Source organism: Diceros bicornis, chromosome 13, assembly GCF_020826845.1.
Source record: "Diceros bicornis minor isolate mBicDic1 chromosome 13, mDicBic1.mat.cur, whole genome shotgun sequence".
Lineage (NCBI taxonomy): Eukaryota > Metazoa > Chordata > Mammalia > Perissodactyla > Rhinocerotidae > Diceros > Diceros bicornis.
The window spans coordinates 26,514,093-26,541,837 of NC_080752.1; the positions used below are offsets into that span (position 1 = coordinate 26,514,093).

At 61.1% G+C, this 27,745-nt stretch overlaps 1 protein-coding gene across 7 annotated transcripts; it reads right to left on the reverse strand.

The window, feature by feature from the left end:
• Positions 1 to 53: 53 nt before the first annotated feature.
• On the reverse strand, positions 54 to 27,583 carry PLEKHG5 (pleckstrin homology and RhoGEF domain containing G5). 7 transcript variants are annotated; one of them, XM_058552771.1, is made up of 23 exons: positions 27,522 to 27,583; positions 26,574 to 26,650; positions 22,869 to 22,907; positions 10,815 to 10,944; positions 9,709 to 9,811; positions 9,252 to 9,312; positions 8,806 to 8,897; positions 8,204 to 8,340; positions 7,775 to 7,920; positions 7,017 to 7,211; positions 6,750 to 6,938; positions 6,318 to 6,413; positions 5,545 to 5,595; positions 5,107 to 5,256; positions 4,656 to 4,766; positions 4,380 to 4,529; positions 4,151 to 4,288; positions 3,862 to 3,981; positions 2,614 to 2,746; positions 2,407 to 2,522; positions 2,117 to 2,310; positions 849 to 1,625; positions 54 to 570 (listed from the first exon to the last, which is right to left on the reverse strand). In XM_058552771.1, the coding sequence occupies exons 1-23, from the start codon at positions 27,523 to 27,525 to the stop codon at positions 561 to 563; spliced, it is 3,219 nt and encodes a 1,072-aa protein (XP_058408754.1). In that variant the 5' UTR covers positions 27,526 to 27,583; the 3' UTR covers positions 54 to 560. The 7 variants fall into 7 exon arrangements, with proteins under 7 accessions (XP_058408754.1, XP_058408756.1, XP_058408758.1 ...); XM_058552773.1 differs by lacking the exon at positions 22,869 to 22,907; XM_058552775.1 differs by lacking the exon at positions 22,869 to 22,907 and having other exon boundaries at positions 54 to 1,625.
• Positions 27,584 to 27,745: the final 162 nt, after the last annotated feature.

Genomic DNA, 27,745 nt, shown 5'->3' on the forward strand with positions numbered 1-27,745 from the left:
GGCACCTGAGTCCTGAAAGGGGGGGGGGTCCAAAAGCAAAGGACTCTTTCCAGTGGAGTATACACAAGTCTTTATAAAAGAATCAAAAGCTCAATAAATATGCAACTTTACATGGAGCCCAACCCAAGCCTGGGGTGGCCAGCGGGGCTGGGAGGAAGGGGGTGAGGACAGGGGCATCTCCCATTTGGGGCCAGATGAGGGTGGAGGTGGGAAGGACTGCCCTGGAGCCCAGCTCTGAGGATTGGAGCTGGTGACTTCAGGGAGCAGTGGGTAAGGGCCCTCCGGGGGTAGGGAGCAGGGACAGGTTAGTGAAGATGGTGGCCGTCGGGGGGGTGGTCCTGAGGGGGTACTGCAGCCTGGGCCTGGGGTTCTGCTGAGCCCTCCTCCACTTCCATCCAGTCTGGCAAAGTGCAAATTGGGCCCCAGGGCGGTGGCGGGGGTCCTGGCCGGCACTCGGGCTTGGGCACAAGGCAGCAGCTGGAGTGGGGGCTGGCATGCCCCCAGAGGCATGCTGTCAGCTGTCCCTTGGTCCGTGGCACCCCTTGAGGGCCTCCCTCTGCTCAGACCTCGCTGCAGGGGAGGGGAGAGACAGTCCTTCCTTGGCTAATGCCACTCAGAGGGACTCTGGCCACCTCTCCTCCCTACTGGAATTCTCAGGCCCCTTCACCACTGCCCGCCGTAGATATCCTTACTCAGGCTCTGGGGCAGTCTCAGGCTCCCTCTCCCATCCCCAGCTCCAAATGCCATCTGCTTGCAGCCATGACAGTGCCCCATCCACTCCTGGGGCTCAGTGGCTCAATGCCAGCACGCTGGGCCACCTGCCCTCTACCCCAGGTCAGGCCACTCACGAGGCAGTGAGCGTGGAGTTAAGCAGCAGGGTGGTCCTGATTCGGTAGAGCTGGGCCAGCGTCAGCTTCCTGTGCTGGGAAGAGATCCCTGGGGGTGGCTCGGGCTGGACCCTGGGCGAGGCCCCCGAGGGCAGCTCTCTGCTCCTCCTAGCAGGTTCTTCAGGCTCCCCAGCTGGAAAGCTGGTTCTGCCCTCCAGCTCTGACAGCTTGGGGCCACTGCCAGGGCATGGTGCCTCCCGGCAATCCCAGCTGGGCCCAGCTTCCCAAGGGGAGCCCCAGGTCCTAGTGTCAGGGACTGTAGCAGCCAAGCAGAGTTCCGACAGGCTGCGGCTGGGGGCTGGGGGTGCTCCATGGGGGGTGGCCCCTGACAGCAGCTGCAGGAGGCTGGCCTCAGATTTGGACTTGAGCAGGGGGGGCGGACGGGGCAGCAGCTGGACAGGGTTTCGACGGCGGACGCGGGGCGAGGGTGGAGGTGAAGGGGCTTGTGGTAAGTCTGGCGGCCGGGGCGCTGGCTCCACCATAGGGGCTGGGGCCACAAAGTCTTGCAGGGACGTGGGGGAGAGGGTGCCATAGGCAGAGTCCATGGAGCAGGAGCGGCCGTCCACCGGGCCCAGGGGCAGCAGCTCGCTGGTGGGCGTGACAGAAGAAGCGGTGGTGCTGAGAGAGGTCTCATCTGACTGGGAGCTGAAAGGGCCACCCTCGAACTCGGGAGAGGACAGCGTCTCCCCAGGCTCCACTACAACCATGGCCAGGGTCTCTGTGGAGCCGTCCGAGGCACTGTGGGGCCGAGAGGACCGAGTCAGCACAGCCAAAGGAAACCAAGACGGCCTGGTGCAGCCCCGGGCTGGGCAATGCAGAGGTCTATAGCCTCTGCACTCCATGAGCTCAAGGCTCAGAGATGGCAGGCATGTGGCACATGTGCCAGATCTCCCAACTCCTGTGCCCACAACACAGACATCAGTAATGGTGTCTGTCACCATGACAGCACTCCTTCCTGCTGGGTGCAACCTAAGAATCCTCAGTGCAGCTCCAGGCAGCTACTACCACTAATGGATCAGAGTTGGCACTCAAGTTGAAAACTGCCATCCCCACCTGGACTCTCATGGGAGACAGAGCCCTCCCCCACCCACTGGACTCACAACATGAAGCCATACAGAGGAAGGGGTCATGGCTAGGCCCTGTCCAGTGTCAGTGGCCTTGGGGTCAGGAGTCCTGGACTGGAGTACTTGCCCTGCTCTGGCCTGCTGGGTGGTCCTAGGCAAGCATACCAGTGCTGGGAGTCAAGGCTGTTGCTGTTTTTGCGCAGAATGGTGGGGGAGCTGGCAGCGGAAGTGCTACTCTCCTCTGCTTCCTCCTCCTCCTCCTCCTCCTCCTCCTCCTGCTCATCCTCCTCTTCTTCCAGGCTCTGCAGGTGCTGCTGGCTGCTTGGGTGCTCCTGCACACGCAGCTGTTGCAGCTGGTTCTACAGGTGGGGTGGGGGTGCATAGGGGCCGAACGGACTGTGAGTAGCAGCCCACACCAGGCCGCCCTGCCCGCCTGCACACCACTCTGCTCTCACCTGGGCATTGTAAATGGCGTCCACCCAGCCACGGCACAAAGCCTGGCCGCTGGCCTGGAACGTGTAGGCCCCCACAGCGCTATGGAACTCGTTCAGGTAGATGAGGAGGAAGGAGCCTGGTTAGGAAGGGCTTGCATCAGTTTCAGCTGAGACCACGGCCTCTGCCCATCACAGCCCTTGCCCAGGACCAGGGGCCGGCCTCCTCACCAGGGTCCCGCAGCTCCCGGCACACGATCTTGTCCACCAGCAGTGGTGGCCTGATGACCTTGGTTCTCTCAGCCTTCTTCACTGCCTTGGTCACCAAGAGCAGGTCCGTAAAAAGGAAGCAGTACACGTCCATCTGGGGTGACAGGGGAGCAGGAAAGGCCAGGGGTCAGGGCCAGGGTCCTGGGGCCTCAGGCAGAGCCCCTCAGCCTGTCTCTACAACACCCTCTCCTGGGGGTACTCAGATTTCACCAAACACCCTCCCTGCCCAGGCCTCCGGAACCTGAGAGCAAAATTAAAGTGAAGAGCAAGATGATTTTCTCTTTTTCTCTTTTTTTTTTTTTAATTTATTTATTTTCCCCCAAGGCCCCAATAGATAGTTGTATGTCATAGCTGCACATCCTTCCAGTTGCTGCATGTGGGACGCGGCCTCAGCATGGCCGGACAAGCGGTGCGTCAGTGCGTGCCCGGGATCCGAACCCGGGCTGCCAGCAGCAGAGCACGCGCACTTAACCGCTAAGCCACGGGGCCGGCCCTCTTTTTCTCTTTTGAACTATATATTTGTGACTTATTTCAACTACAAGTTTCCTCTTCAAAAGAAGCAACGGGGGGACGGCACCATGGTGTTGCCATTCAGTGCGCGCCCTCTGCTGCTGGCAGCCCGGATTCGGATCCCAGGCGCGCACTGATGCACCACTTGTCAAGCCATGCTGTGGCCGCGTCCCATATAAAGTGGAGGAAGAGAGGCACAGGTGTTAGCCCAAGGCCACTCTTCCTCAGCAAAAAGAGGAGGAGTGGCATGGATGTTAGCTCAGGGCTGATCTTCCTCACCAAAAAAAAAAAAAAAAAAAAAGAGGCAATGGGACATGATTTCAAAATTATGATTTGCAGACTCTCAGTTACCTGACACCCACATGATTAATAGCTTACGTGCAACACTCTGGGGTGTTCCTGGCCTGCTCGGGGAATGTGGCCCTTCCCTCCAACGAGGAACCCATATGGCACTCGCAAGTGAGCAAAACCACATGCCACGGGCTGTGACCCTGCTGCTGTGTTTGTAAAGAGTAAACTGCAGGCAGATAATCATTCCTCATATGACCACAGAGTTGCTGGTTCTCGAATGGCCACCCAACCGACTGAGCAGCTGAGAACTGCTGACTAGGGCCCAGGAGGTCCCCAGGAAGGGGGGATCCAAACCCACAGGGCAAGAGGGAGTGCGGGGGCCCTGGGAATGGGGTGGCCACTAGTCACCTTGCTGTCCTTCCCCTCCTTCATCCTCAGGCTCCCTTCCAGCAGCAGCTGTCGCGTCTCCTCTGGGGAGGCACCAGGGATGGGCGCTGTCAGGTCCAGATGCAGAAATTCTCTCAGGAGCTGCGGGTGGAGGGAACCAGTGAAGGAGAGGTCAGGGTCTGGCTCCCCATCTCAGCTAGGAGATCTCAAGCGAGGTTCCCAGCACAGCCCCTGTCTGCCACTGTGCCCCTTCCTCCCTCCCGGCAGAGCCAGGGACACCCCCCCAGACACACACACACAGGGTGCCCACCTTGTCCACCTCGTCACTGCTACCCTCCACCACCTCGTAGGCATCGATGCGGCTCACGACGACTGCCAGCCGCTGCCGCTCCTGTCGCTGCCGCATGCAGGCGTTCACATGGTGGATGAAGCGCTCCACCGAGTCGATCTGGGGAAGGGCCAAGGGCCAAGGGCCGCGGGGATTTAGGCCCAGGGTCGGGGAGGGACCCGGCCCACCACGCCAGCAGCGTCCCGGTTACCATGGTGATGACGGCCTCCTTGGCGCGAGACTCGTCGGTCTTCCTCAGCACAGACTTGAGCAGCAGCGGGTACTTGGTGAGCCGCTGGTGGGGCTTGGCCAGCATGTCGCTCAGCTTCAGCCGCTGGCACTGCTGGTGCTTCTCGGCCCACTGCGGCGGGCAGGCGGGGCGGGGCTCAGCGCAGGCCCCGCCCACCGCCAGCCCCCTAGCACCTGCAGTCCAGGTGGGCCCACCGTCCTGCGCCCCCGCCCACTAGCCTGCCCGGCCCGCCCTCACCGTGACGTAGGCCCGGAAGAGGTCGTTGTCGCGCAGCAGGCCGCGCATGTACTCCATGCAGCCCTCCTCCTCCATGCAGTACCGGATGTAGGGCTTGAAAAGGGAGCCGAACTGGCCCGGGACAGAACAAGCACAGCACCTGTGACGGCGCGCTCCCCAAACCCTTCCTTACTGCACTCTCGCGACCACCCCAGGGCCTGGCAAGCTCATGACCCCTGTTTTCCGCAGGAGGAAACTGAGCCTCAGAGAAAGGGACCACCCTCGGCCAGGCAGCAAGTGTAGGTGGCCAGGTGGGGTTCAAACCCGGGCAACCGACTCGGAATTCCTTGCCTCTGCCCACTAGAGGTCGTGCGGGGGCCACTGGTCAGGGGGAGGGTGGGGTGAGGGGCAGATGGGATCGGCGCCCCAGTCCTGCCTCAGTGTTCCTGCCTGTGCCCAGCCCAGCCAGTACCATCTTGAAGCCTTTGAGGAAGTCCCCGGGCTGCAGCAGTGCCCGCGTGCGCCGCGCCTTCTCCAGCACGGGCGCCATCACGCTGGCCCACAGCCCGCGGTGCAGCCGCGCGATCTCGGGGATGTTGCTGAACAGGCGCTCCGCCTCCACCTGCAGGGGCGGGAGGTGCACTCGGCTCCGCCCCTCGGCCGGACCCCGCCCCTCACCTATTCCACCGCTAGCCCCGTCAGTCCCCGCCCTTTCCTTAGCCCCTCCCCTATCCCGCCCCCTGAGACCAGGCCCCGCCCCGAAACCAGCCCCGCCGCTCCCTGGTACCGCCCCTGGGCCCGCCCTACGCCTACTCCACCCGTGAGCCCCGCCCTCTGCCAACCCTGCCCCCGCGGCTAGGCCCCGCCTCCTGCTAGTACCGCTCCCCCAGACCCCCAGGCCCCGCCGCACCTCACACAGCAGCCCCGACTCTTGCAGGTTCAGGAGGCAGCACAGGAACAGCTGTGGGGGCAGCGACCGTTGCAGCTGAGGGGGACCCAGTCCCGACACCTCACCTAGCCTCTCAGACTCTCCTCTACCCCTTCCCCCTCCCAGGAGGCCCTGAGCCAGCCTGGGACACACAGGGTTTCCCGTTTGAGAAAAGGCTCAGCCCCCATGGCCCACCTGGGGGTCGCCCTGCCCAGGCCCCACCTGGAGGGAAACTGGGGGACAAGCCTGGCGGCCACGCCTGGAACTCTCTCCTCCACCTCTGCCCTGGCTCAGCCTCGGAGTTTCAGCTCAGAGGGTGCCTTCTTCAACCTCCAAGCCCAGGATCTGTGCTGTCCAAGTGCCTACCCCTACCCGCCCCCCCCCCCCGCCAGTGCCTACCCACCGTCTCCACCTCTAGGGTGTGGGCTGCTGGGCGCCTGGCACACAGCAGGTGTTCAGAGTAGCCGTTGGATGAATGAGTGAGAGGATGAGGCCTGTGTTAATTCAGTCAACTGGCAAACATGCCCCAAGCCCCCTCAAAGGTGAAGCCCCCTCCCAGGTGAAGCCCCCTCCCAGGTGCTGGCCTATGGGATTCACCTCCTCCCCAGGGGGTGGCCCTTCCCTAACTCTCTTTCTCTCTGTTGCCTGGCACCTGCTCCTTCTGCAAAGGCCCAGACTCTACTCAGGGGCACCCAAAAGAAGGCCCTGGGGAGAGGCAGCGGGTGGCTCTGGGCCGGGGGTGGCCACACACTCACGTTGGTGATCACCCGCAGCTTCCTGATGTAGGATGCCTCCGTGTGCAGGAGCTCCCACACCGCCTCCTGCTGGTGGCACTGCCGCCGGCTCAGCTTCTGCAGGAAGGGCAGGGGGTCGTCCAGGCGCCCCGCAGTGTGCCAGGATAGCCCGGGTGGGGAAGAAGGGTGAGCAACCCTGCATGCAACCTCCTTTGTCCTGTTGGGGACACAGAGGTCCCCCAAGTTCTGGGCCCTCTTCTGCCATGAAAACAGCCAAGCAGCAATTTCACCTTGCCTCTGTTTTCCCAAAGTGAGTTAATGATGACAGCAGCCTGGCAGGGCTGTCCCGTGGAACATCCTGTCACTGAGTCCTCGGAAGGGCCCCATGAAGTGGAAGATAATGTCCTCCTTTCCCAGGTGAGGAGGGAGGGGAAGGCTGTGGGGGGCACCCACCTCATGCCCGTCGATGAGCTCCCTCCAGCTGTCCTCCAGCCACAGGCAGGCGGCGTCCTCCTCCTCCTCCTCCTCCCCCTCCTCCTCCCAGGAGTCACGATCGAAGCGCAGCCTCCGGGGCAGCCTGGGCAGCCCAAAGAGGCCATAGGCATGCAGCTTGCTCTCCAGCTGCTCCATTTTGTCCACCTCCTGGAAGGAGACCCGTGATCAGGGCCCGGAGTCAGGGCCAGCCGGCTGCCCTGCCCCAGGGCCCACAGGACCACATACCCGGCCACAGGCACTGGTGCTGGGGCCAGAGCTGAAGAAGCCGCTGAAGCGACTGGCTGCCCGGTTCTTCCAGCTGTCGCCACCGCCACTGCTGCCGCTGGGCAGAGAGCTGCTGGCGGGTGTAGGGGGCTCCTGCCCTGGGATGCTCGCCTCCCCCAGGAACTCCAACATGTTCTTGCGTCGGCGGCCAGGCGCCTGGCCAGGGAGGGGTGGTCAAGGCCAGGCCTACCCGGGCCCCCACAGCCCTACCCCAAGGTGGGTTTCCTGGACCTCAGGCCTGGGATGTGGGAGCGCTTCCACACCCCCACTATGGGACGCCACCTCTCCTGAGACCCACACATGTTCTTGGGGCTGGAAGGTCCAGAAACAGTTGCACCTGGACCACCCTCAGCCACAGGCATGAAGCAGGCAGGGAGAAGCAGAGTCACACACACACTCAGATGCACTTACAAGCACAGCTCCAAACGGATCAATGACACACACTCATGCACACAGCCAGTGACATGAGAAGTCACACTCCCCACACAACGTCTGCGTGGACACACTCACAGACTGACTCCTTAGGCACTAGAAGATTCTCAGCGACAAGACCCATCACCTTAGGGTATGGTTAGATCCAGAGAGGGCCCCCGATCCACAGAGCAAGCCCCATTTTCCAGAAGGGGAGATTAAAGACCCAAGAGAGAGCAGTGAGGGGCCCAGGTGACTCCCCTCTGAGGCCCCTCCCCACCCCCAGGCCTGACACAGCCCCTCCTCACCAGGATGTCCAGGCTCTCCCGGCGGCTCTGGGGGTCCACACGCTCCAGGGCAGGGGTCCCAGCCCCGGCCGGCCGCAGGATTGGCAGACTCAGGGACTTGGAGTCCTTCACTCCCTGTTCCACCTTCCCTTCGTCCCCCGGCTTTGCTGAGGTGGCATTAGGGGACAAGTAGAGGTCCTCAACACCCAGGTCCAGTGGAGGAAGGGGCCCCAGTCCTCTCTCCCCAGAGGATCCAAACCAAGGCCTAGCTGCCCTCCCCCGAAGCCCCGCCCTGCCAGCACCCGCCACCACAGCCCAGCAGAGACACCTGTATGGTAATGAGCCTGCCCAAGGCCATGGCCAATGGGAACCTGAGCCTGGGAAGAAGTGCCCATCTCCGGGAGGCCCAGCCAGGCCCCAGCCACTCCACCTGCATGGCAGGCTGCTCACCTTTGACCCGCAGGTAGTGTCCCCCGAACCTGTAGGCCTCGAAGGTGAGGGACAGGGGGGTGTTGGACTGGTCCAGGTAGATATCCACTTTGCCCAATGCGATGCCCTTCCTTTCAAATACCGGCAGCAGCACCTCCCTGCTCCAGGACCGGAGATGTGTATGTTAGGGGGCAGTCACATGAACCCCGACTCTATCCACAGTCCCAGCTCCACCTCGCCTTCCCAATGGAAAAGGGAGACACCCACGGGATCACACACAGGTACACAGATACACAGGTGCATGCACATACACACACCTGCCCACAGAGGTTCAAACACTCCTGCACGCACCTACACACAGGCCAACATGCCCATGCCCTCACATACTCATGTCTGCACACCAGGGACTGGGCCATGCACACATGGGTTGAAATACACACACAGGTGCACAGGCCCTCGTCACACGTTCCCTCACACTGGTGTGCACACCACATGGGTGGGTCCGCTCACAGGTGGGGGACATGCTCACTCACAGGCCACCACATGGACATACACAGTCATACCTGCAGGAGGCTGCACCTGCCCCTAGCCCCACTTCCACCCTTGGCCCCACCAAGCCCTACCCCAGCGACTTCTTCTTCATGGCTGGTACAATCTCTGTCTCGATGTCCACATTCAGGTCAAATTTCAGAGTGAAGCACTCCTTGCTCGGGTCCTGAGAGGACATGGGTCTCTTAGCTTCTGCATCCCTCGTCCCCACCATCCCCACCCCAGGGTCCAGGATGAGAACCCCGGCAGGGGAGTGAATGCAGGGATTACCCCCAGACCGCCTCTGTCCCAGGGAGGCCCCCAGCATCCCTCATGCCTGAGGGAAGCGCTCCTGGAGCACCCCCCACCTGGGATAAGGTGGGCCGTGCTGGGTTGCAGGCAGGGTGGCAAGGGAGGGACACATTCACTCCAGGCCCCATCCCTGGTCCTGGGGTTCAGAGCAGAAGGGCCCAGCCTTGGGGCTGGGAAGGAAAGGGGCAGGGGCTGTCAGGAGCTCCTCTGCAGCCTGGGGTCTCCTTACATCTGTGTGTCTCCTCCTGGCTTTCTTCTTGGAGAGTTTCAGGCCTGTGCTCTTCCGGTCCCTGCAGGGAAGCCGGTGAGGGCAGAGGTTGGAGGCACAGGGAGGCCCTCATCAGGGTGGGAGGTCAGTGGGCCTCAGCTGGCTGCCCACCCCTGGCTCCCCAGATGACCAGGAAACTCAGGTGCACTCAGGCAGGCCAGGGCCCGAAAGGGGCTGTGCGCCCTCTGGTGGCCTATACAGGAGTCACACCCATTGGTACCTAGTCAGGCAGTCTGATCCCAGACGCCCTGGAGACTGGCCCAAGCTGGACGGCCTCCTCCAGGAATCAGGGCAGCCACAGGGGCAGGGAGGGGTCTCCAGTCAGTCCTTCTGAAGCCTCCGCTCCCTGGATCTCTGATCTGAGACCCAGCCTTGGGACCCCTCAGGTGTCTGCTCTGCCCATCTACCCCTCACCTACCCTTTGCCATCCATAGAGCTTTCTTCCTCCTCCTCCAAGTCCACTGCAGGGCTGGTGCGTGGGGGGCATGACCGGGTGGACACGTTCCGGGCCAGGACAGAGCCTTTGGGGCAAAGTGGGAGGGGGTTGTGCCTGCTCCCTCCCTGTCCCCCTCCTTAGCCTTCCAACAGAGCCATCTCCAGACAGAACACAGTGTGCTACCGATCCTGGGACACCCCCCTCCCCCAAACTAGCTGGGGCCCTTGGGTTCTGTGAGGACAGGGGCTCAGTCATTGCTTATCATCCAGCTACCCCCAGATCAAAAAGACACAAGGGCCTGGGGATGACACCTCAGGTGATACCCCACCCCCAATACACATCCACCTGTGGCCTCAGTTTACCTATCTATAAAATAGGATAAGGAAGCCCTGCCTCTGGGATTGTTGCAGGAAGGGACCAAAGTCCATGGATCTTTCTCTCAGGCCTCCCCTCCCCCACCACTGTGACCACACCCAAAGTCCCAGAGGGCCCTGGCAGAGGAGGGAGTCCCTTTGTCCCTCTGAGCAGATGAGAAAGGAGACAAAGGGTTGGCATTTCTGGCCAGGCCCGGGTGCCTGTAAGCCACCCCAGCACAGCCAGTTGGCAGTGGGCCTGGGCCAGGTCCCTATTCAGCAGGAGGGGTTCCTTGTTTCCCCTTACAAGTTCCTTCTGATCTGCCCTCCCCCACCCCATCCCCATCCCCACTGCCTTGCTGGCCAATGGCAGCCTGGCTGGAGGATTTGCCCAGCAGTCCCATGTCCTGAGGACAAGAAGAAAGGGGGCTTTCTCCATGCTGGCCCCGGGCCAGGGGCACGGGCAGCTGTGGGAGGTGCAGACCCAGCAAGAAGGACCTGGAACCTGGCAAAGACAGGCCTGCTCTCAAGATGAGGTACAGCCTCCATTTTTTCTCTTGTTAAAAAACTTGTGGACCACGACATATTTGGGTTTCACCCTTCACAGTCGACTCCTGTCCTTCTGATGGCCCTGATACAGCTCCGACAGTTACCAAGACACTGTGCCCCCAGACAGGGAGTCTGGAGCTGCCCCGGGAGCTCTGCGGCCGAGCTGGGCTGCCTCACCATGCTCACCTTGGGGGGGCAGGTCGAAGCGGACGTGCCCATCATAATGCATGGCGCTGTGGAACTTGCTGTCACAGGCCTCACAGAGGTTGAGGGGTCCCCGGCGGTGCAGCTGCTGGCAGTCGGCGTGGTGGCATACCTGCCCGGGGAAGGAGGGAGAGGTGGGTTGGGCTGGGCCCCATGGGGCCACAGGCAAGCACACCTGCGGCCCAGACCATACAGTGCACAGGTGTGGCTCCCGGCCCCTACATATGCTGCTCTTCATTTCCAACCCGCCATCCCCACAGGGCACCTTAGGCTTATTAATTCACCAGGTGAATGTTTCCCAAGCACCTACTATGTGTCCACTCTGAGGGATGCAGAGAAAGGCTAGGCCCTGCCCACAAGGAACACAGTGCTGAGGGAGAGACTCTGACTTGGGTGTCTTCCTGGGGCACAGGCAGGAAGGGCACCAAAAAATGCTCAGGGCTGCCGTCCCATTTGGCCAGCTCAGTGTCTGAACTGGAATGCCCAACCCTCCTCCCCACCCAGGCCCTCTGCCCTCAGTTCTGTGACCTGTCCACCCCCTGAAGAGCTGACCCCACCCAGATTCCTAAGTCAGGCATGAAGCGGGTTATGGGAGGAGGCAGGGAAAGGTGATGGCATCTGGGTGCCCATGGGCCGTTGCTTGGTGACATGATCCCAAATTTACCATATCTCACCCTGGTCTACTCTCTCCTCCACCACCATGGATAACTTTCAGATCTTCTCCTCTGTCCCCCCACCTCCCACCTCCCGAAGCTCACTCCTAATTCACTCCCCGCTGACTCTGCTTCCTACTTTTCTAGGGCAACAGAAGCCATCAGAAGGTGCTCCCACCACCATGTCCCCCTACCTGCCCCGGGCTGTGGGGGCTTCACCTCGCTCCAATCCAAGGCCAGCCTTCCTCCGAGATCCAGCCTCCAGCCAAGGTGCGGGGACATGGCTCAGCATTTGCCCCCCTCTGACATCATCAGGTTTGCCCCCAAACTGGATAGTACCCATCAGCACACCAACATGTTATTTCTCCATCCCCAGCCACTGCTCCATTTCTCCCCACCCTTTACAGCTCACCTCCGTGAACAGGTATCCGTACTCGCTGCTTCCCAATCTCTCCTCCTGCTACTCTTTATGTTATTTTTCCCAACACTTTGTTTGAAAATATTTCAAACCTACAGAAAGTTATGAGTACAATGACATCCGTACAACCTTCTAGTATCCCCAGTTGTTAACATTTTGCCACACTGGCTTTCTCTCTCACCTCCTCCTCATTACCCCGCCCCTGGTGCAGAAATCATGACATTATCTAAGAGCACGGAACTTCTCCTACAAAACCCCAATACAGCTGTCACCCTCGGGAAACTGAACGTCGCCGTACAGTCCATCTATAGCCCACATTCACGTCTTCCCAACTGTCTAAATAACGTCCTTCACAGATTTTTTTCTCAGACAGGATCCAATCAAAGTTGTATCTGTGTATCCCTCTTAATGAATTCCCCATGCTTTTTTTTGGTCCTTCATGACATTGACACTTTTGAGGCGTCTGAGCCAGTGGTCTGGCAGGAGCCCCTCAAGGGGGATTTGTGTAGAGGTCCTTGGGTAGTTTCAGGCTGAGCATCTGGGCAGGGCAAGGAGGGAGCGGACTGTGCATCCTCCTCAGTGCGCCCGTGATGCCGGATCATTTGGGGATTTTGATGTACTTTGTAAAGCCCCTTCTTCTCCTTGTAATGGACAAGTAAGCTGTGGGCTGATGCTGTGAGATATCCTGCTCCCCAGCAATCTCCCATTCCAGGGCTGTGTATTCATTCATGACTTTTGCCCAAATCAATTATTACTACAATGGTCGCAACTGGAGAGTTTCTAATACTTCCATTCTCTCCCAGCCCCTCTCCCATCAAGTTTTTACCCCCTCTCCATCACACCAAACTCACCCTTCTCGGGTCCCCAATGACCTCCATGTCTCTAAGCCCACTTGTCCGTTCCCACAGGGCCCAGCGTTTGACACACATGGTCTCTTTGAAACTGTTTCTTCCTCCATTCCCAGGACCCACGTTCTGCTCATTCTCCTATCTCCTCTCAGTCCCCTCGCCTGCTTCCTGTTCATCTCCTCATCTGTGGTCCCTTCTCATTTTTATCGACATCCACCCTCTACTGACTCAGCCTCAAGACTTGAAACACCGTGTACACGCTGAGGGCTCCCACAGTTAAATCTCCAGTCGGGACCTCACCCAGGACTCCAGACCAACCTTCTCGATTCTCTGCTTGGATGCTAACTAGCATCTCAAACGTAAAACATCCGACATAAGCTCCTGAACTTCTCCAGGGAGCTCCCTCCATCTCAATTAATGGCAATGCCTTCCAGACGCGTGGCGTGACCAGTTGAATTGTATCCTTCAAAAAGACAAGTTAAGTCCTAACCCCCAGGACCTGAGAATGTGACCTTATTTGGAAACAGGGTCACTGCAGATGTCATTAGCTAAGATGAGGTCACACTGGGGTCTGTAATCATAGTGCATGGAGTAATCCTATGACGAGTGTCCTTATCAGAAGAGGAGAGGAGACATAGAGACAGGGACACACAGGGAGAAGGCCATGTGACAACAGAGGCATCAACTGGAATGACGCATCTACAAGCCAAGGAATGCCAGGAAGCACCGGGGCCCCCAGGAGCTGGGAGAGGCAGGAGGGATCCTCTCCTGGGGCCTTCAGAGGGAGCACAGCCCTGCCGACACCTGGATTTCAGGCTTCTGGCCTCCAGAACTGGGAGAGAACAAAATTCTGTTGTTCCAAAGCCACTCAGTTGGTGTTAATCTGTGATGGCAGCCCCAGGAAACCAATACATTAGGCCAGAACCTTGGGGTCACCTTTGCTCTTTCTGTGACACCCCCATCCAGTCAGTCTGAAAATTCTGTGAGCTCCACCTTCGATACCTGATGCTTCAACCTGTCCACGCTCTCAGCCCACCTCTGCCCCTGCCCCAGCCTCCGTCACCTCTCAGGGGAATACAACAATGGCCTCATAACTGGTCTGCCTGCTTCTACCCTCATGCCCCAGTCTGTTCTCCACGAGCAGCCAGAGTGGACCCCGTTCAAAGAGTCACACAGACCCACGCCAAACCCCACAAGGGCTGCCCATCTCACTTGCAGTGTGGTCGGCTCGTGAGCCTCCTGTCCTGCTCTTCCGGCCTGCTCACTCCCCTGGCTTCTCTGACACGCTTCTTCAGGGCGCTCCCACCTCTGAGCCTTGGCATCTGCTGATCTCTCGGCCTGAAAAGTTTTTCCCCAGATACTGAAACGACCAGCTTCCTCTCCTCCCTTCCTGACAATCTTCACTCAAGTCACCCTCTCGCCCTTGTGAGGTTTCAACTCCTCCACACTCCTGATCCCCACTCTGCTCCCTTTCTCTCCTTAGCACTGGCCACCACCCAACAGTCTGTGCACTTTACCCTGATGCCACCACACCTTGTCAGCTCTGCAGGGACAGCGATTTCAGTCTGTCCGATTCACTGCCCTATCCCCAGTCCTAGCCAATCAATAAACACTTGTTCAGCTTATGAATTAGGGTGATGGAGGGTCCCTGAAGGTTTTTGGCTGGGGAGAGCCCAATCAGAGATTTTCAGGATGACAGACAGGATGAGGATGGCCTGGACAGCAGAGAAAGTAGCTGAAGGGAGGAGAAAGGACGAGGCTGAAAAAGACTGATCTCCATTCATAATGTGGTCGCCATATGCCTGGGGCTGCACTGAGGGCTCAGCTTATCCCAGGAGGTAGGGGCTATGACTGTCCCTATTTTACAGAAAAGGAAGTGAGGCTCAGAAAGGTTAAGTAACTTGTCTAAGGTCACATAGCCAGTGGAGCCAGGACTTAAGCCCAGTGTGCGTAGCTCCAGGTCCCAGATTTTCACCACATTCACACCATCTCTTGGATAGCTGAGAAGGGAGACGGGGCAGGGTCAGCCTCAGGTCAGCCTGGGGGGCTATGGAGACAAGAGGAAATCAATCATAGTTTGATACTCCCTGTTTGGGCTCCTGTGTCCCCCCCAAGTCCTCCATCAGACAGAAAAGGGAACATGGGCACAGAAATGATAGCATGGTGAGGGAAGGGGAAGACTGAGGAGGCCACTTCCTCCAGGGGGGCTGACTTCTAGGGGCTGGGCCCCGGGCAGGTGGCCGTGGACATTATGGCCCAGATTCCTGATGGCAGCCTGAGCACCAGGCACCTTTCTCGAGGGGTCTTCAACTATGTTCTCGGGGCGTGAGGCAGGGGTGAGAGGGTGAGGGGTGCCCTTCAACTAGAGCAGGTGTTTCTGTTCTTACTGAATCTACGGCTAAACCAAGTGCGAAGGCCCCTATCCTCAGCCACGCTCTGCCCGCCCCCACCCCGGCATCCCCAGGGCACTGGTGACAGAAGGGCCTGGCATGGTGGACTCTGGGACCCCCAGCTGCAAGCATCCCCTCTTGACAATGAATCTGGAGAAGGCACCTGCCCTACTTCAGCCCCTTCTTCCCAGGAGCCCCACGGTCTGCCAGCTCGGCAGCCCTCTCGTCCTCTGCATCTAGCCTGGCAGCCAGCCTGGCAGAGGTGCCCCCTCCCACCCTTTCCAGGCCTCTCAAGATTTCCCTGACAGCTCCATTTGCTGGTGTCAGGCTTGGCACTGGGCAGTGGGGCTGCACACCTACCAGCAACCCAGGCCCTGGCTTCACCATGGGTGGGGGTGACATGCAAGAGCCAGGCTAGGTTGCAGGGGTCCTGCGAAGGGTCTCTGGGACCCTTCCAGTCCAAGTCCTCGATTCTGTGCCACGTCTTGTTTTCAAACCAATCCAACAGACAGACGGCAGATTTTACACAGATTCACTCCGTGGCAGATTCAACAAATACTTACGGAGCACCACTATGTGCCCCGCCCTGTGGAGGCACGGGGCTCCCTCGAGGGACTTGGGAGGATTTATTTCCCAGCACTGTGGTGGGCTTTGGTGAACACCACCACTGTGCCGCCTCCTCCTATTACTCCGACTACTACTATTATTACTATTACTACTATTATTATTACTCCTAATACTACTAACAATAATAATGACAGAGCCGATGCCCAGCCCACTGCTGACCTCATCGGCTTCATCCTCCCAGCAGCCCACAGACTCGGGGACACCAGAGGGAGAGTCAGGCCCAGGATCTGAACCAGGTGGGTGCTTCCTCACTTAACTCAGCAGGTCTGGTTGAGGATGAAGTTCCGAGAACCCCCGGAGACAAGCCCAACTGGGAGGCTGAGGCTAGGGTGAGCAGAGCCCCCTTGCCCTGTGTCTGCTCCCCACCCCTTCTCACATCTCCATCTCCAAACCACAGGGTCTCCAGTGCTCCCTCCAGGGGCGGGGGTCTCCCCAGCACTACAGCAGGGCAGCCCTTTCCCTAAGCCAGACTCTTGGGCCCCTTCTCTCAGACCCAGGTGCCTACTCCCGCCTTCCTGCTGCCTACCACGCCCACCCTGGGAGAGCAGCAGCAGCCCCGCCAGCCGGGAAGGGGCAGCAGGGTCTAGAGGCAAAAGTTCCCAGGACTCAACCCAAAGAGGGGAGAGCCCACCCGGTGGAAAAGCAAGGTCACACTGCATCTCCAGAGGCAGCAAATGGACCACAACTTTACAAATACAGAGGGGGACCCTTTGGGGAACAGATCAAGACCGCCCCCCACCATGGGGATGGGGACCCAGAAGTCTGTCTTCCCCCTTCACACAAGGGCTGGGGCCAGAGGCAGAAGGAGTAGGAGGGGCGTGGGCAGGGCCTGGGGAGAGGAAGGAAAGCGGGGAGGGTGCAGGGTCTGGAACCCACAGGTGTGTCCGGAGGCAGCCCCAGACACAAAAGGCCGGGGGTGGCCGGGCCCCCTCCGCCGCCCGGCCCCCTCGGTGGCCGGGTCGGGGGACACATCTCAGGGCCCAGGCCCCCATCCCCGCTGTGTGCAGGCCGGGCAGAGGGCTCGGCCGCCGCCTGCCCCATCCCGCCTTGGAGACGCGCCGCGGGAGCGGGGGGCCGGCCTCGCGCACACCCCCGGCCTCCCCGCGCCGGCCCGCCCGCGCCCACGCCCGCATACCTGGCCTTCACCGGCGCGGGCGCGGCCCCCCGCCCAGCAGGGCTCGCAGTCCCGGGAGGGTGGCCCGGGGCCCGGCCGGGAGGCCGCGCGGCGCCCGGAGACGCCGGGTCCCGTCCCCATGGCGGCCGGAGGAAGCGGCGGTCTGCGCCGCCCGCCGGACAAAGCGCGGAGCCCCGCTTCCTGCCATTGTGCGGCCGCGCCCGCCTCGGCCGAGTGCGTCGGGACCCCGGGGGGGGTCGGGTCGCCCCGGGCCGGGAACACCCTTCCCCGCCGCCCGCCCGCCAGGTCCCGGCCCCGCCTCCGCCCGGCCCGGGCCCGCGCTCTGACCCCCGGTCCGCGCCCCAGCGCCAAGGACCCGGGCTCAGAGCGTCCGCGTCGGCCCTGCTCCCTTTCCAGGGGGAGGGCACGCCGGTGACAGCCCCCTCGCCTTGACTGCGGAACCCCGACCCCCGCCCAGCCCCGGGGCGCCCCACTCTGCCCTGACCTCCACCCCACCCCCAACGCAAACGTCTGGGGCTCTGAAAGGCCCTCCCTCCGGCCCTGGAGACCCCCGCCTCAGAGCCTCAGCGGGGGGACCCCTTCTCCCTCCCCTGAGGGAGCTCCCTGAATGCTGGTGGCAGAAGAGGGGGGACCGGGACTGGGATACATTCTCCTCTGGGTCCTCGGACCCCGCTCCCCGTCGAGCACCGGGGACACCCCTTTATGCTCTGACCTCCAGCTTCCCCGCGCAAACCGCACACCCGGCGCTCAGGGGCCCTCCTGAAGGTCACCTCAGCGCCCGCCCACAGTCCAAGAGACCCCCGCCTCAGAGCCTGAGCCCGGGGACCCCCGCTCCCACTGCCCAGGCCAGGGCTGGAGGCAGAGGAGCGGAGGGGCCGGGGGACCATAGGGGGAGGCGCGGGCGGAAGGCAGGCGCTCTGGTCGTTAAGGGCGGAGAGGGCAGACCTTTGGGAGCCCCCCGGAGTTTCGTGAGACGGGCATCAGCAAAACCCCACAGCCCAACTGGCTTGCCTGAGGTCCCTGCGGCTCCAGCTGAGCCCCTCCGACGCGGCGGGAGGTTCTGCGGGCCCCACCGCCACGGGGCGCTCATCGGAGCCCGAGGGGGGTCCCCACTGTAGGTTGTCAAAGCGCTTTACACTCTTTGGTGGGAGTGGGAGCGGGCACTATTATCCCCATTCGTGGCATGTGGGGGATAAAGTGACATTAAAGTCCATAGCCAAGACTGAAACCCAGACTTCTGACTCTGGGGTGCTGGAATGGCCTCCTTGGGACCCTCCTCAGTACCTGTGGTGGTGAGGGGGTCATGTTGTCATCAGCCCACCCACCCCCTAGACAGCTCCTTCTCAATCTGGTTCCACGGGGAAAGGAGGAGGGTAGTCTCTGAAGATTGTTTTGAGGGCATAGTTTATTAGGGGGCAAGGAGGTCTCAAGGGTGGCCTGGGCTCTGGAAGCCCACGTCATCCACTGTCCACACCACAGGGAGATCTTTGAAAATGAAAATGCAATCATGCCACTCCCCCCTTAAAACCCTCCAGTGGCTTAGAATAAAACCCAACATGGCCTGGCTCCTCCCTCAGCTCCTGGCGGGTCCCACATGGCGGTCCGCCATGCTGGCCTTCCTGTGTCCCTGCAGCTCACCGAGCTCGGTGCCTGCACCTCTACGTTCTCCGTCTGGAACACCATGTGCCCCTGATCTTCCAGCGGCTGGCACTGGGCCACAACTTAAATGCTCCCTCCTCTCAAAATAAATAGCCCCTCACCCTCCCACTCTCAATCCTCTTAAATTGAATTCTTTCCTCCTAAGCACTTATTACTACCGGAAATTATTTTATTTCTTTGCTCACTTTTTGATTATCACTCTTCCCTGACAGAATATCCCCTCCAGGGGCCAGGGGCTTGGCTGTCTGGCCCACACTGCACCCTCGGCACTTAGACCAGTCCTGGCACACAGCAGGTGCTCAGTGTAGACTAGATGATCAACAGATGAAGGAAGGCAGAAGAAGGGTCTTCATGTCAGAGAAGCCCATTGGGGCAGGGAAGGTCTCAGCCAGGATGTCCCTTTCTGCTGCCAACGGTCAACAGAGCCTTCCCCACTGCCTAACCACAGGTTCCTTCCTTCCTCCTAGCATCCATGATCTTGGGCCTGCTGGCCGGGGCATGGCAGTTTCCACCTCAAATCCTGGTGGTCTTCCCCAGGCCCCTGCCCCTGCTGCTGTCCCACAGGCCAACAGCTGAGCACTCTCAAGTGCCAGGCCTGTGCTAGGAGTTTTGGGCAGCAAACCCTGTTCACTCTTCTCAAAGATCCTAAGGAGAAGACACTGTTACTATCTCCACTTAACAGATAAAGAAACTGAGCCTTGGAAAGGTTAAGTGACTTGCCCCCAAAAGTCACCAGCTGGTAAGTGGGGAAATGGATGTCTGTGCTTTGGACCTTTACCCATGTGCCTCAGGCACAGGGCAGGCAGGGGGGCATGAAGACCAGCTAAGTGGTGGCTTGGGCAGCAGGGCCTTGAGGTCCACCCCCTTGGGGCCAGGGCAGATCCCAAAGCCAGCTTAGGGGATCCCACAGGCCTGGGGAAACCAGGTTCCATCAAGTGGAGACCACAGGGGCTGGGCCAGGGCAGGTCACCAGAGGTCACCTGAGTGACTGGGCCCTGGCCATCCCTGAGTCATGCTGCTGCTTGGGTCCTCCAGCCAGGGCAGGAGGCTGCTCCTTAAGAGGGCCAAGACCTTGCTGCCCCAGAGCCAAGAGTGCAGGGTAAAGGAACCTGCAGAGTTGGGGGAGGAAAGGAGCCCCCAGCCCCTGCACTAGGGGAGGGAGGAGGCCTCAGCAGGCTCCTGGGGTTACCTCCTCTCCACAGGAGAGAGCTGAAATAGCCCATGCGCAGGCCAAAGAGGTCCCAGCCCTGGACTCCCTGGGGAGGGGGCCCCTCCCCAGCCCAGCCCAACCCCAGCTCCAGGCTCATGAGTCAGGACCGGCTTGTTGAAACTGATACCCAGAAACCAGATGCTGGGGCTGATGAATAATGGAGTCTCCAAGGCAGGGACCCCCCTCCCACTCTCTCCCAGCACCGTCTCCCCAGCCCCAGAAAAGCAGAGGCGTGTGGGCATCCTCACCCCCACAGTGGGTTGGGGCCTAAGCCTGGTCTGCAGTGGGAGAGGGAGCTCCCTGTTCAGGAAAGACGGCAGGTCTGGGGCCAGCTCTGTGCTCTGCCCACAGCAGACTGGCCTGGAACCAGGAATCGGGGCTCCCTGGCTGGAGGGACATCCCTGCCCAGGGGCTCCCCATCCAGGCTAAGCTCCCCTGGGAGCCTACCAGTCCCAAGGCCCCATCTGGCACCCTGGAAATCCAGGGGCAGAGGCTGCGTGTGTGAGCAAGTCGGCGAGGGCGGGGCCGGCTCTGCCAGGCAGCTCTCCACACTCCCACCTGGCTCCTCCCTTCCCCTAGGCCTGGGCCTCACCCCTTGTCCTTTGGGTTGTGGGGCCCACCTGGAGGCAGAGCCTGCCCTAAGCCCTGCCCTGTGCTAGGCAGATGGCAGGGCTGTAAAGAACCTCTTTGGAGGCCAGGCCCACCACACAGGCCCCAGAAGCCAGCGAGGCCCCTTCCTCCCCAGGGAGCAGTCCAGTTGGGACCCAGTGCTAGGGAGAGAGGGAGAGGCTGTGGTCTATGAACGTCACCTCCTGCCCAGGCAGAGGAATAGTAAAATCCTCCTAGAGCCACCAAACCTGGGGAAGGTTACTGGAGAATCAATCTGTAGGGCCCAGGGGCCCTTCGGTCTCTTTTTCCTCATCTTTGATCAAGGCAGGCAGGGCCTCTCCTGGGTTCAGCGGTCCTCTCCCTCTCCCCATCCCCCAAGCGGGTGCCAGCTCGGCCCAGACTGCCTGAGGCACAGACTCTAGCGCCCCCTGCCGGCCTCGAGAGGACTTTCCGCCTGGGACCAACTCGCGGACGCCCAGATCAGCGGGTCAGCGGAGCCTCCCTACCATCCCGCCTCAAGGCCTCTAAGGGATCCTCTCGCCCCGCCAACAATCCTCACACCGCGGCGGGGACCCCGTGGCTCCTCAGTGCCATATCTCCAAGCTGACCCCAGCCTAGAGTCACTGGGGCGGGGGCAGGCACTTGAGCCCACTCCACCCTCAAGTAAATGGAGGTAGAGCCCATGGTGCCCTTCGATACCCACCCGCAGGCCTGGGACTGCGTGGGACCCTCTACTCCGGATTCTGTCCATTAATTCAGGGGGAGTCTTGGCGCCCGGACCCACCCCGGTCCGGAGCCCCGCCCCGTCCGGACCCCAGCTTCCCCGTGAGACTCACCTAGGGACCCGGGTCTCCTCACCGGTGGCTGGGGCTCGGGCCAAGACTGCCAAAGCCCCGGGGGGGGGGCGCAGGGCGAGGGGGACCGGAGCGCGGGGCGGGCTCGGTCGACTCCGCGCCGGCTGGGGGCGCCGGACGTAGGGGAATTACGGTAGGCCGGCGCGGGCGCTACCACCTGGGCGGGCCGGGACGTACCATCGGCGCGCCCGGCCGGGATGGGGGAGCGCTGGGATCCCGGCAGGGCTCGGCGCGCGACCCGGCGGCCCAGCGGGATGGCAGGAAGCCCGGCCGGCGTTGGGGGTAATCTAGGGTCCGGGCTGCAGGGAGAGGGGAGAGGAGGTTGTCACCGTCTCCGAGGGGGCTGGCCCTTTACAGATCTTTGGAAAGTTCAAAGTCCCTAGTCTTTAACCTGGGCTTGAAGACAGGGGCTCGCCCATCCCGGGCGAGGGCCTGCGGCAGGAAGCTACCTTAGCCGGCGAGAGGAGCCCCCCGGGGGTCCAGGCGGAGGGACCTGCAGGCCGAGCCCGCCCTGCGGAATCGCCTCAAGCCAGGCTCGCTTCCGCTGGATTCTGAACTGCGCCCTCCACGGCGCCTGAGAAACGGGCCTGCCTGTCTCTGTGCCCCACTCTTTTTTCCTGGCCCATGCCAAGCATGGCTGAAAAAGGGGGCCATTCTGCCCTTTGGCGGCTCCCAGCTTCCCTCTCCCAGCACCGCGGGTTTAGAATAACTCTGTGCCCAGGACTGGGGGTGCGGGAATGTATGAGGATACAGGGGTCCTGCAGGAGGAGTCAGGCAACCAGCCCCAAGCACAGCTCCCCCCTTCCCTAATTACTAATGCCGGCAAGATGGGTGCCGGGGGCTCGGCCCTTAGGGTGGATCTTGCCCGGGAGACCCGGTGGCCTCAGGGTGCAGGCCCACCTGGATTTTTCCAATACGAGACCACCTCACTCAGGCCCCTCATCAGGCCGGGCCTCTAGACTGCAGGCACCCCTACCCAGCAGGCGCTGCCCTCCTCAGCAGCACTGACCTCCCTGGGGCTCAGTCCACGCCAGGGCAGCTCATCTTGGTCACCGTGGTAGGTCTTCTGTACCTGCCTCTTGGGCCAGGCACCCCATGCCTTCACCTGCTCCCCCCAAATTACTTAGCCAATCCTGCCCCTTTCTCCAGCTGCAGACTACACTGCCTCCTGTCTACAGCTGACCAGCATCTAAAAGGTCCAGTCACTTCCAGAGATCCCCAGAATCTGGCCATTCTCAAGGACACCCTGGCCTCTAACCTTTTACCCCCAAAGCATTGCCCAGGAGAATAGGTGACTCCTCTCCCATTATTCACTACATCCTGCCCATTCTTTCTCCACAAGAACCTCAGATCCACCCCTTCCTCTGCCTTGTGTCCACTGGTCTTCATCTGGCCACCCCTCCCCTAGACACATGCCTCCCCTGACTCATCCCTGCCACTTCACAGCCCATTGTTAAGCTGGAACGCTAAAGTCATCAAATCCACCTCCACGGCTCTGCATGACTACCTCTAGGATGGGGTGCTCACTACCTATACGTCGGGGAACAGCTTCAGCTGTTGGAAACTCTTGCCTGTACTGAACCAAAACTCACCCCCCTGCCAGGGCCCTTGGGAACCATGTAGAAAAACTCACCTCCCTTTCCTCCTGATGGCTCCTTAGAAATGAGAGGCTCTGAGGACAGAAGACCTGGTGTGAGTCCTAGCCTTGCCTCGGCAAGTCATTTCACCTCCCTGCTTCTCAGTGTCCGTCTATAGAATGGAGATGGGGTGGTCCCTACTGCATCGGGTGGGTGTGAGGACTCGACAAGGTCCCTGTGGTGAAGCACTCAAGCAGAGCCTGGCACACAGAAGGTGCTGGATGAATGCTGGCTGCTAGAATCATTACCTACATTTGAGGATGATGCCCTGAGGGTCCCATCTCCAGAATTAACACCCCTGAGTTTTCTGTCCCCTTGAATGTGGTGGCCCAGTGTCCCCTGGGCCAGTGTCAGCCCTCCTCCATGTCCACTTGTGACCTGGGGTGCCCTGCACAGACTCTAACCAGAGCACCCAGCTCAAGGGGGCCCAGCAAGGCACTGGGAGTACAGACACCGTCTGTCCTGTGGTTGCCTTGCAGGAGGGCGGGGACACCCACTGCATCATCACCTGGTTCTCTGTGAGGGAGGGCGAGAACCCCTCCTCCATCCTCGCCCACCCCTCCCCCCTTCCCCCCCTACCGCAGACTCCAAGCTCCACCTGCCCTGGGAACAGACAGATAAACATTTGTCTGGCTGGACAGGGTTGGCTGGGATCCGCGATGGGACTGGGGAGGTCTCAGATCTCAGGGAGGGGAAGGAGGGTACGCCTGAAGCCTAGGGGTTTCTCTCGCCCTCCATGGCAGATGAACACATGATCACAGCTAGCACTCTCTTGAACACCTACAGCCTGCCACCCTCTGTGCTAAGCACTTCACATATGAGCCCTCCTTTAATCCTCACCACAGCTCTAGAAGCCTCAGTTTCCAGATGAAGAAACTCGGGTCACTACACCTCAGAGAGGTGTAGTGACCGGCCCAGGGTCACACAGCTGGAAAGGGGTGGGCTTTCACTCGGGAGCTCACAGATGTGGGCTACTCTACACACCTTCATCCCGGGGAGGGGCAGGGACACCACTTCTCTCCTGTGGTCTCCAAGGCAGACTCCTCACCTAACATCAGGGTGCTCCCTGTCCAGCTCTGCCTCCCTTTCCCCGTCTCCCGGCCCTGCTCGCTCCTTACAGCCCCAACATGCCTCCCTGCTCACTCAGCTTTCCTCCATCTCAGTACCTCCTCATTCCTCAGGATGCCAGCGACCTCCTCCAGGAGGCCCATCCTGGTTATCGCCCTCCCCCTAGAGTGAACTCCAGGGGCAGGAGGTAGAGGTGGGGTGTCTGATTCATCTCACAAGTCCCAGCACCCAGGAGAGGCTCAAAGAAAACCTCCAGGGTGGGCCTAGAAGCGGAAGGGTCCAGCCCTGTTGGAAGATGGCCCTTCCCCAGGGCAGCTGGGGGGCCAGTCTGGCAAACCCACGTGCTCACTTCCCTCCGCCTCCCAGCGGAGCTAGGATGTCAGCCCCAGGAGAGCAGGACCTTTGTTTCCTGGAGATCTCCAGGGCCTAGAACTGGGCCTGGCAAAGCAGATGCTTAAAGCTGATTTGGTGAATGAATGAATGACGTCATCTCCTTCAAAAAGCTAGTCATATCCTGCTAGCCGTTCCTAGCACGGCTGGAGAGGACAGTCAGAACAAGGCTGTTGCTCTCACTCCGGGCCAAGCTTTGCCAGTCATGCTGTGTGACGTGGGCAAGTTCTTTCACCTCTCTGAGCCTCAGTTTCCTTTCATGTCATGTGGGAATAATAATAATGCTTTTCTCCTGAGGTCCTCTCGAGGGCTCAGTGAGACGAGCATGAGGCCTAACACCCCGCCTGACACCTAAACGTGTTTGGTCAGTCGTGGTTATTATTATCATCAACAATAAAGATGCTGTTTGCTCCTCTTTCCCACTAAACCTGGGTATCATTCAGCTCCTCTCGCCCTCTGCTCCAGCCAGCTCATCCCCCAGCGAGACCTGCCTACTGGCCCTTCTCTTCTGCCTCTGCACTCCTGCCTGGGGCAGTTCCCCCTTCCTGGACTGCCCTTGCCTTCTGCTCTGCCTATCCATGTTTTCACTTCCACCAGAGGCCACCTCCTCCAGGATGTCCTCCCTGACTAGCCCTCCTGCCTCTGATCGCTCAGGCATCCCTGTCCCAAAGTGAGTCTGTGCCATTTGTCCCAAAGTGGATCCCACGGTGACAAGGTGTAGGCTCTCCCCCTGCAGGCTGGGTGACCCTCTGGCTGCTGATGCCAATGTCGGCCATGCTGAGTTCCAGGCAGGCCAGGGCTGGGCTGGAGCTAGGACCTGCAGGCTGCAGAGGGCCCACACTCGCTCTGAGACCAGCTTTCGTCTCATAGGCCTCACCTCTGCATGGTCCAGGCCCTCCCACCCCCGCCCCTGCCTGCAGCAGCTTGGGGGCCTGCCCCAGGAGCAGCTGCCCAAAAGAGGGGCCCCAGGGCTTTGCAGGCCCCTGGCAGGATGTATCTTGGGGGTAGCTGAGGCCAGTTTGTTGCCAGAAGCCCCCATCTGAGGAAGAGGCAACCAGCCCACACCAGAGCCCCAATGCCAGGCACCATCCGTGCCAGCAGACTGTCTGACATCACAGCCGCCCCCCTGCCCGGTGACCACGGCAACTGGCAGCCTCCCCCCCTCTCCCCGCCCCCAGAACAGTCCTCCATGTCCCTTCTAACCATGGTCTTCCTGTGCAGAATGTATGCGCATGTGTCTGGGCTGAGGGGGGTGGTGGGGGAGCTGGGGTGGGACAGTGGCATTTTTAATTTCCTGCAGCTGGCCGAGCTGAGCTACACAGTGGTTAGGAACACGGGCTCTGGCATTACACAGAGCTGGGCCCTGGGTTCAAATCCCAGCTCTACCACCTCCTAGTGATGTGTCCTTGGGGGAGCCACTACCTCTCCAAGCCTCAGTGTCCTCATCTATAAATGAGGATAATGACAGGACAGATCTCTGAAGGCCAGAGGGAGGAGACAGTGAGTCCTCAGCGCCTGGGCCTGACACAGTAAGTTGTGGCAGTTATTACTATTGTCACTCACATGCGTGCTGGGAGGGGTTCAAACCCTAGCTCCGTTTCTCATGAGCTGTGGGGCCTCTGCCAACTCACAGGACCTCTCTGAACCTCGGTATCTTCATCTGGAACACGTGGCAATGATGCCTTCCCAGCAGAGCTGCCACAAGCAGCACAGACGACACAGAGAGTGCGTGGCACAAAGCCCAGTGCATAACAGGCAGAAGTGCCCCGTCGATATTCATCATTATTCCTCTTGTTTTGCCCTGCTCCCGGCTCCCAAGCCCTGGCACTCCAATACCAGTCTGTCCCTTCTTCCCTTTGTCATCCCCATGGCCACAGTCACTCCTGCGAAGTCCCAAAGTGCCCCTGACCCATGCGCAGGCCTGAAGAGCGGCCCGGTGCTGAAGAAAGGGTGCCAGCTGCGTGGCTACAAGGACCGCAGTGCAGGAGAGGACTTTGGGCACCCCTACTCCCCTGCTCTTGCAGAAGTCCCCCCACTCTGCTGTTCCTGAGCCAGAGGCAGCCCCTCTGCGTCCTAAACCAGCCTCGCTGTGGCCCTGCCCGCCCCTGAACCCAGACAACACTGTGGCTGGGCCAGCTACACCCTTGTTAGGGCCGTGTGGATATCCGTGCCTGAACAGAGAGGGCGGTTAGGGCCCCGTCCCCTCTGCCCCTAGCAGCCCCCAGCCCCCCCAGCCTCCCTACCTTGGCTGCCCGCCCCTTGTCCATGCAGTCGGGGTTCTGACAGCGCAGTCCCCTCTCCTCAGCCAGGCTCCGGTCGTCTGCAGAGGAGAGGAGCAGAGGGTTATCAGCCAGGCGGGGGCTCAGGGAGGGTGCGCCCCAGGCAGGGGCACCCAGGCTCCCCGGGGCCCCAGTGGCCTCCCGGCCAGAGGATGGGTGGGGCCGTCTCCTCAATCCTCCCTTCAAAGGAGGTCAGTGTCCCTTTCTCTTTTAAATGCCAACTTATCTGCTCGGGAATCTGTTTGCAGAGCCCTTTCTTGTTGCAGTTCCCCAGGGAAATTATCCAGATTCCACGGGGAGAGAACGGCTTTGGAAATAAGCTGCTCCCTCCCTCTGTCCCACTAGTCTGGGAGGGGGGTGGGTCGGTGACCTTGTGGGGCCCCAGACTTCCTGGGGGATCCCTGCAGGGCTGCTGGGGGAAGGGGGACTCCAGGGGTCCAAGACCCCTTCCTACCCTTGCCCTCCACATCATTGCCTCTATGGGTGGACGCCCCCTCAAAGGCCCGGGGTGGGCTCCCTTACCCGCTGTCCATCTCTGACCCAGAATCTGGCCCCCAACAAGCTGCTTCTCTCCCTAGGGACTGGGGCGCAGCAGCGGAGGGGGCAGGGAAGAGGCAAAGAGGCTGCCTGCCCAGCCAGCATGCAGGGCCGGGGGCAGGGGTGCTGCTGAAGCGGGCCCCTACATGGGGGCAGAGTTTGGAGGCTGGCGTCCACCTCCCCCCTCGAGCAGGCCTTCCCCAGAGGAGGGGGCGGGCCGAGCTCCCGCCCGCGGAGGGAAGGAGCGGGCCCGGCCCCCCCACTGCTCTCCCGCGCCCCCCGCCCGCGCCCCTCCCCGAGCCGGCGCGGAGGGCGCAGAGGCGGCTCGGCCCGCGGGCCTGCACGGCGGGGCCGGGCCGGGGGCCCCGCACTCACCCATGGAGGAGGCGCCGGGCGGCCGGGGTCGCGGGCGGGCCGGGGGGCGCCGCGGGCCGGCGCGGGGAGCGCGACGGCGGCGGGGGCGGGCGCCGGCCAGCTGCCGGGGAGAGGCCGAGCGCCGCGGCCGCGGGACCCTCGGCGGCGGGAGGCGGGGCGGGGCAGGTGGGCGGCGGGAGGAGCCGCAGGGTGCCCCGCCTGCGGGAGGCCGGGCCCCGCGCCCC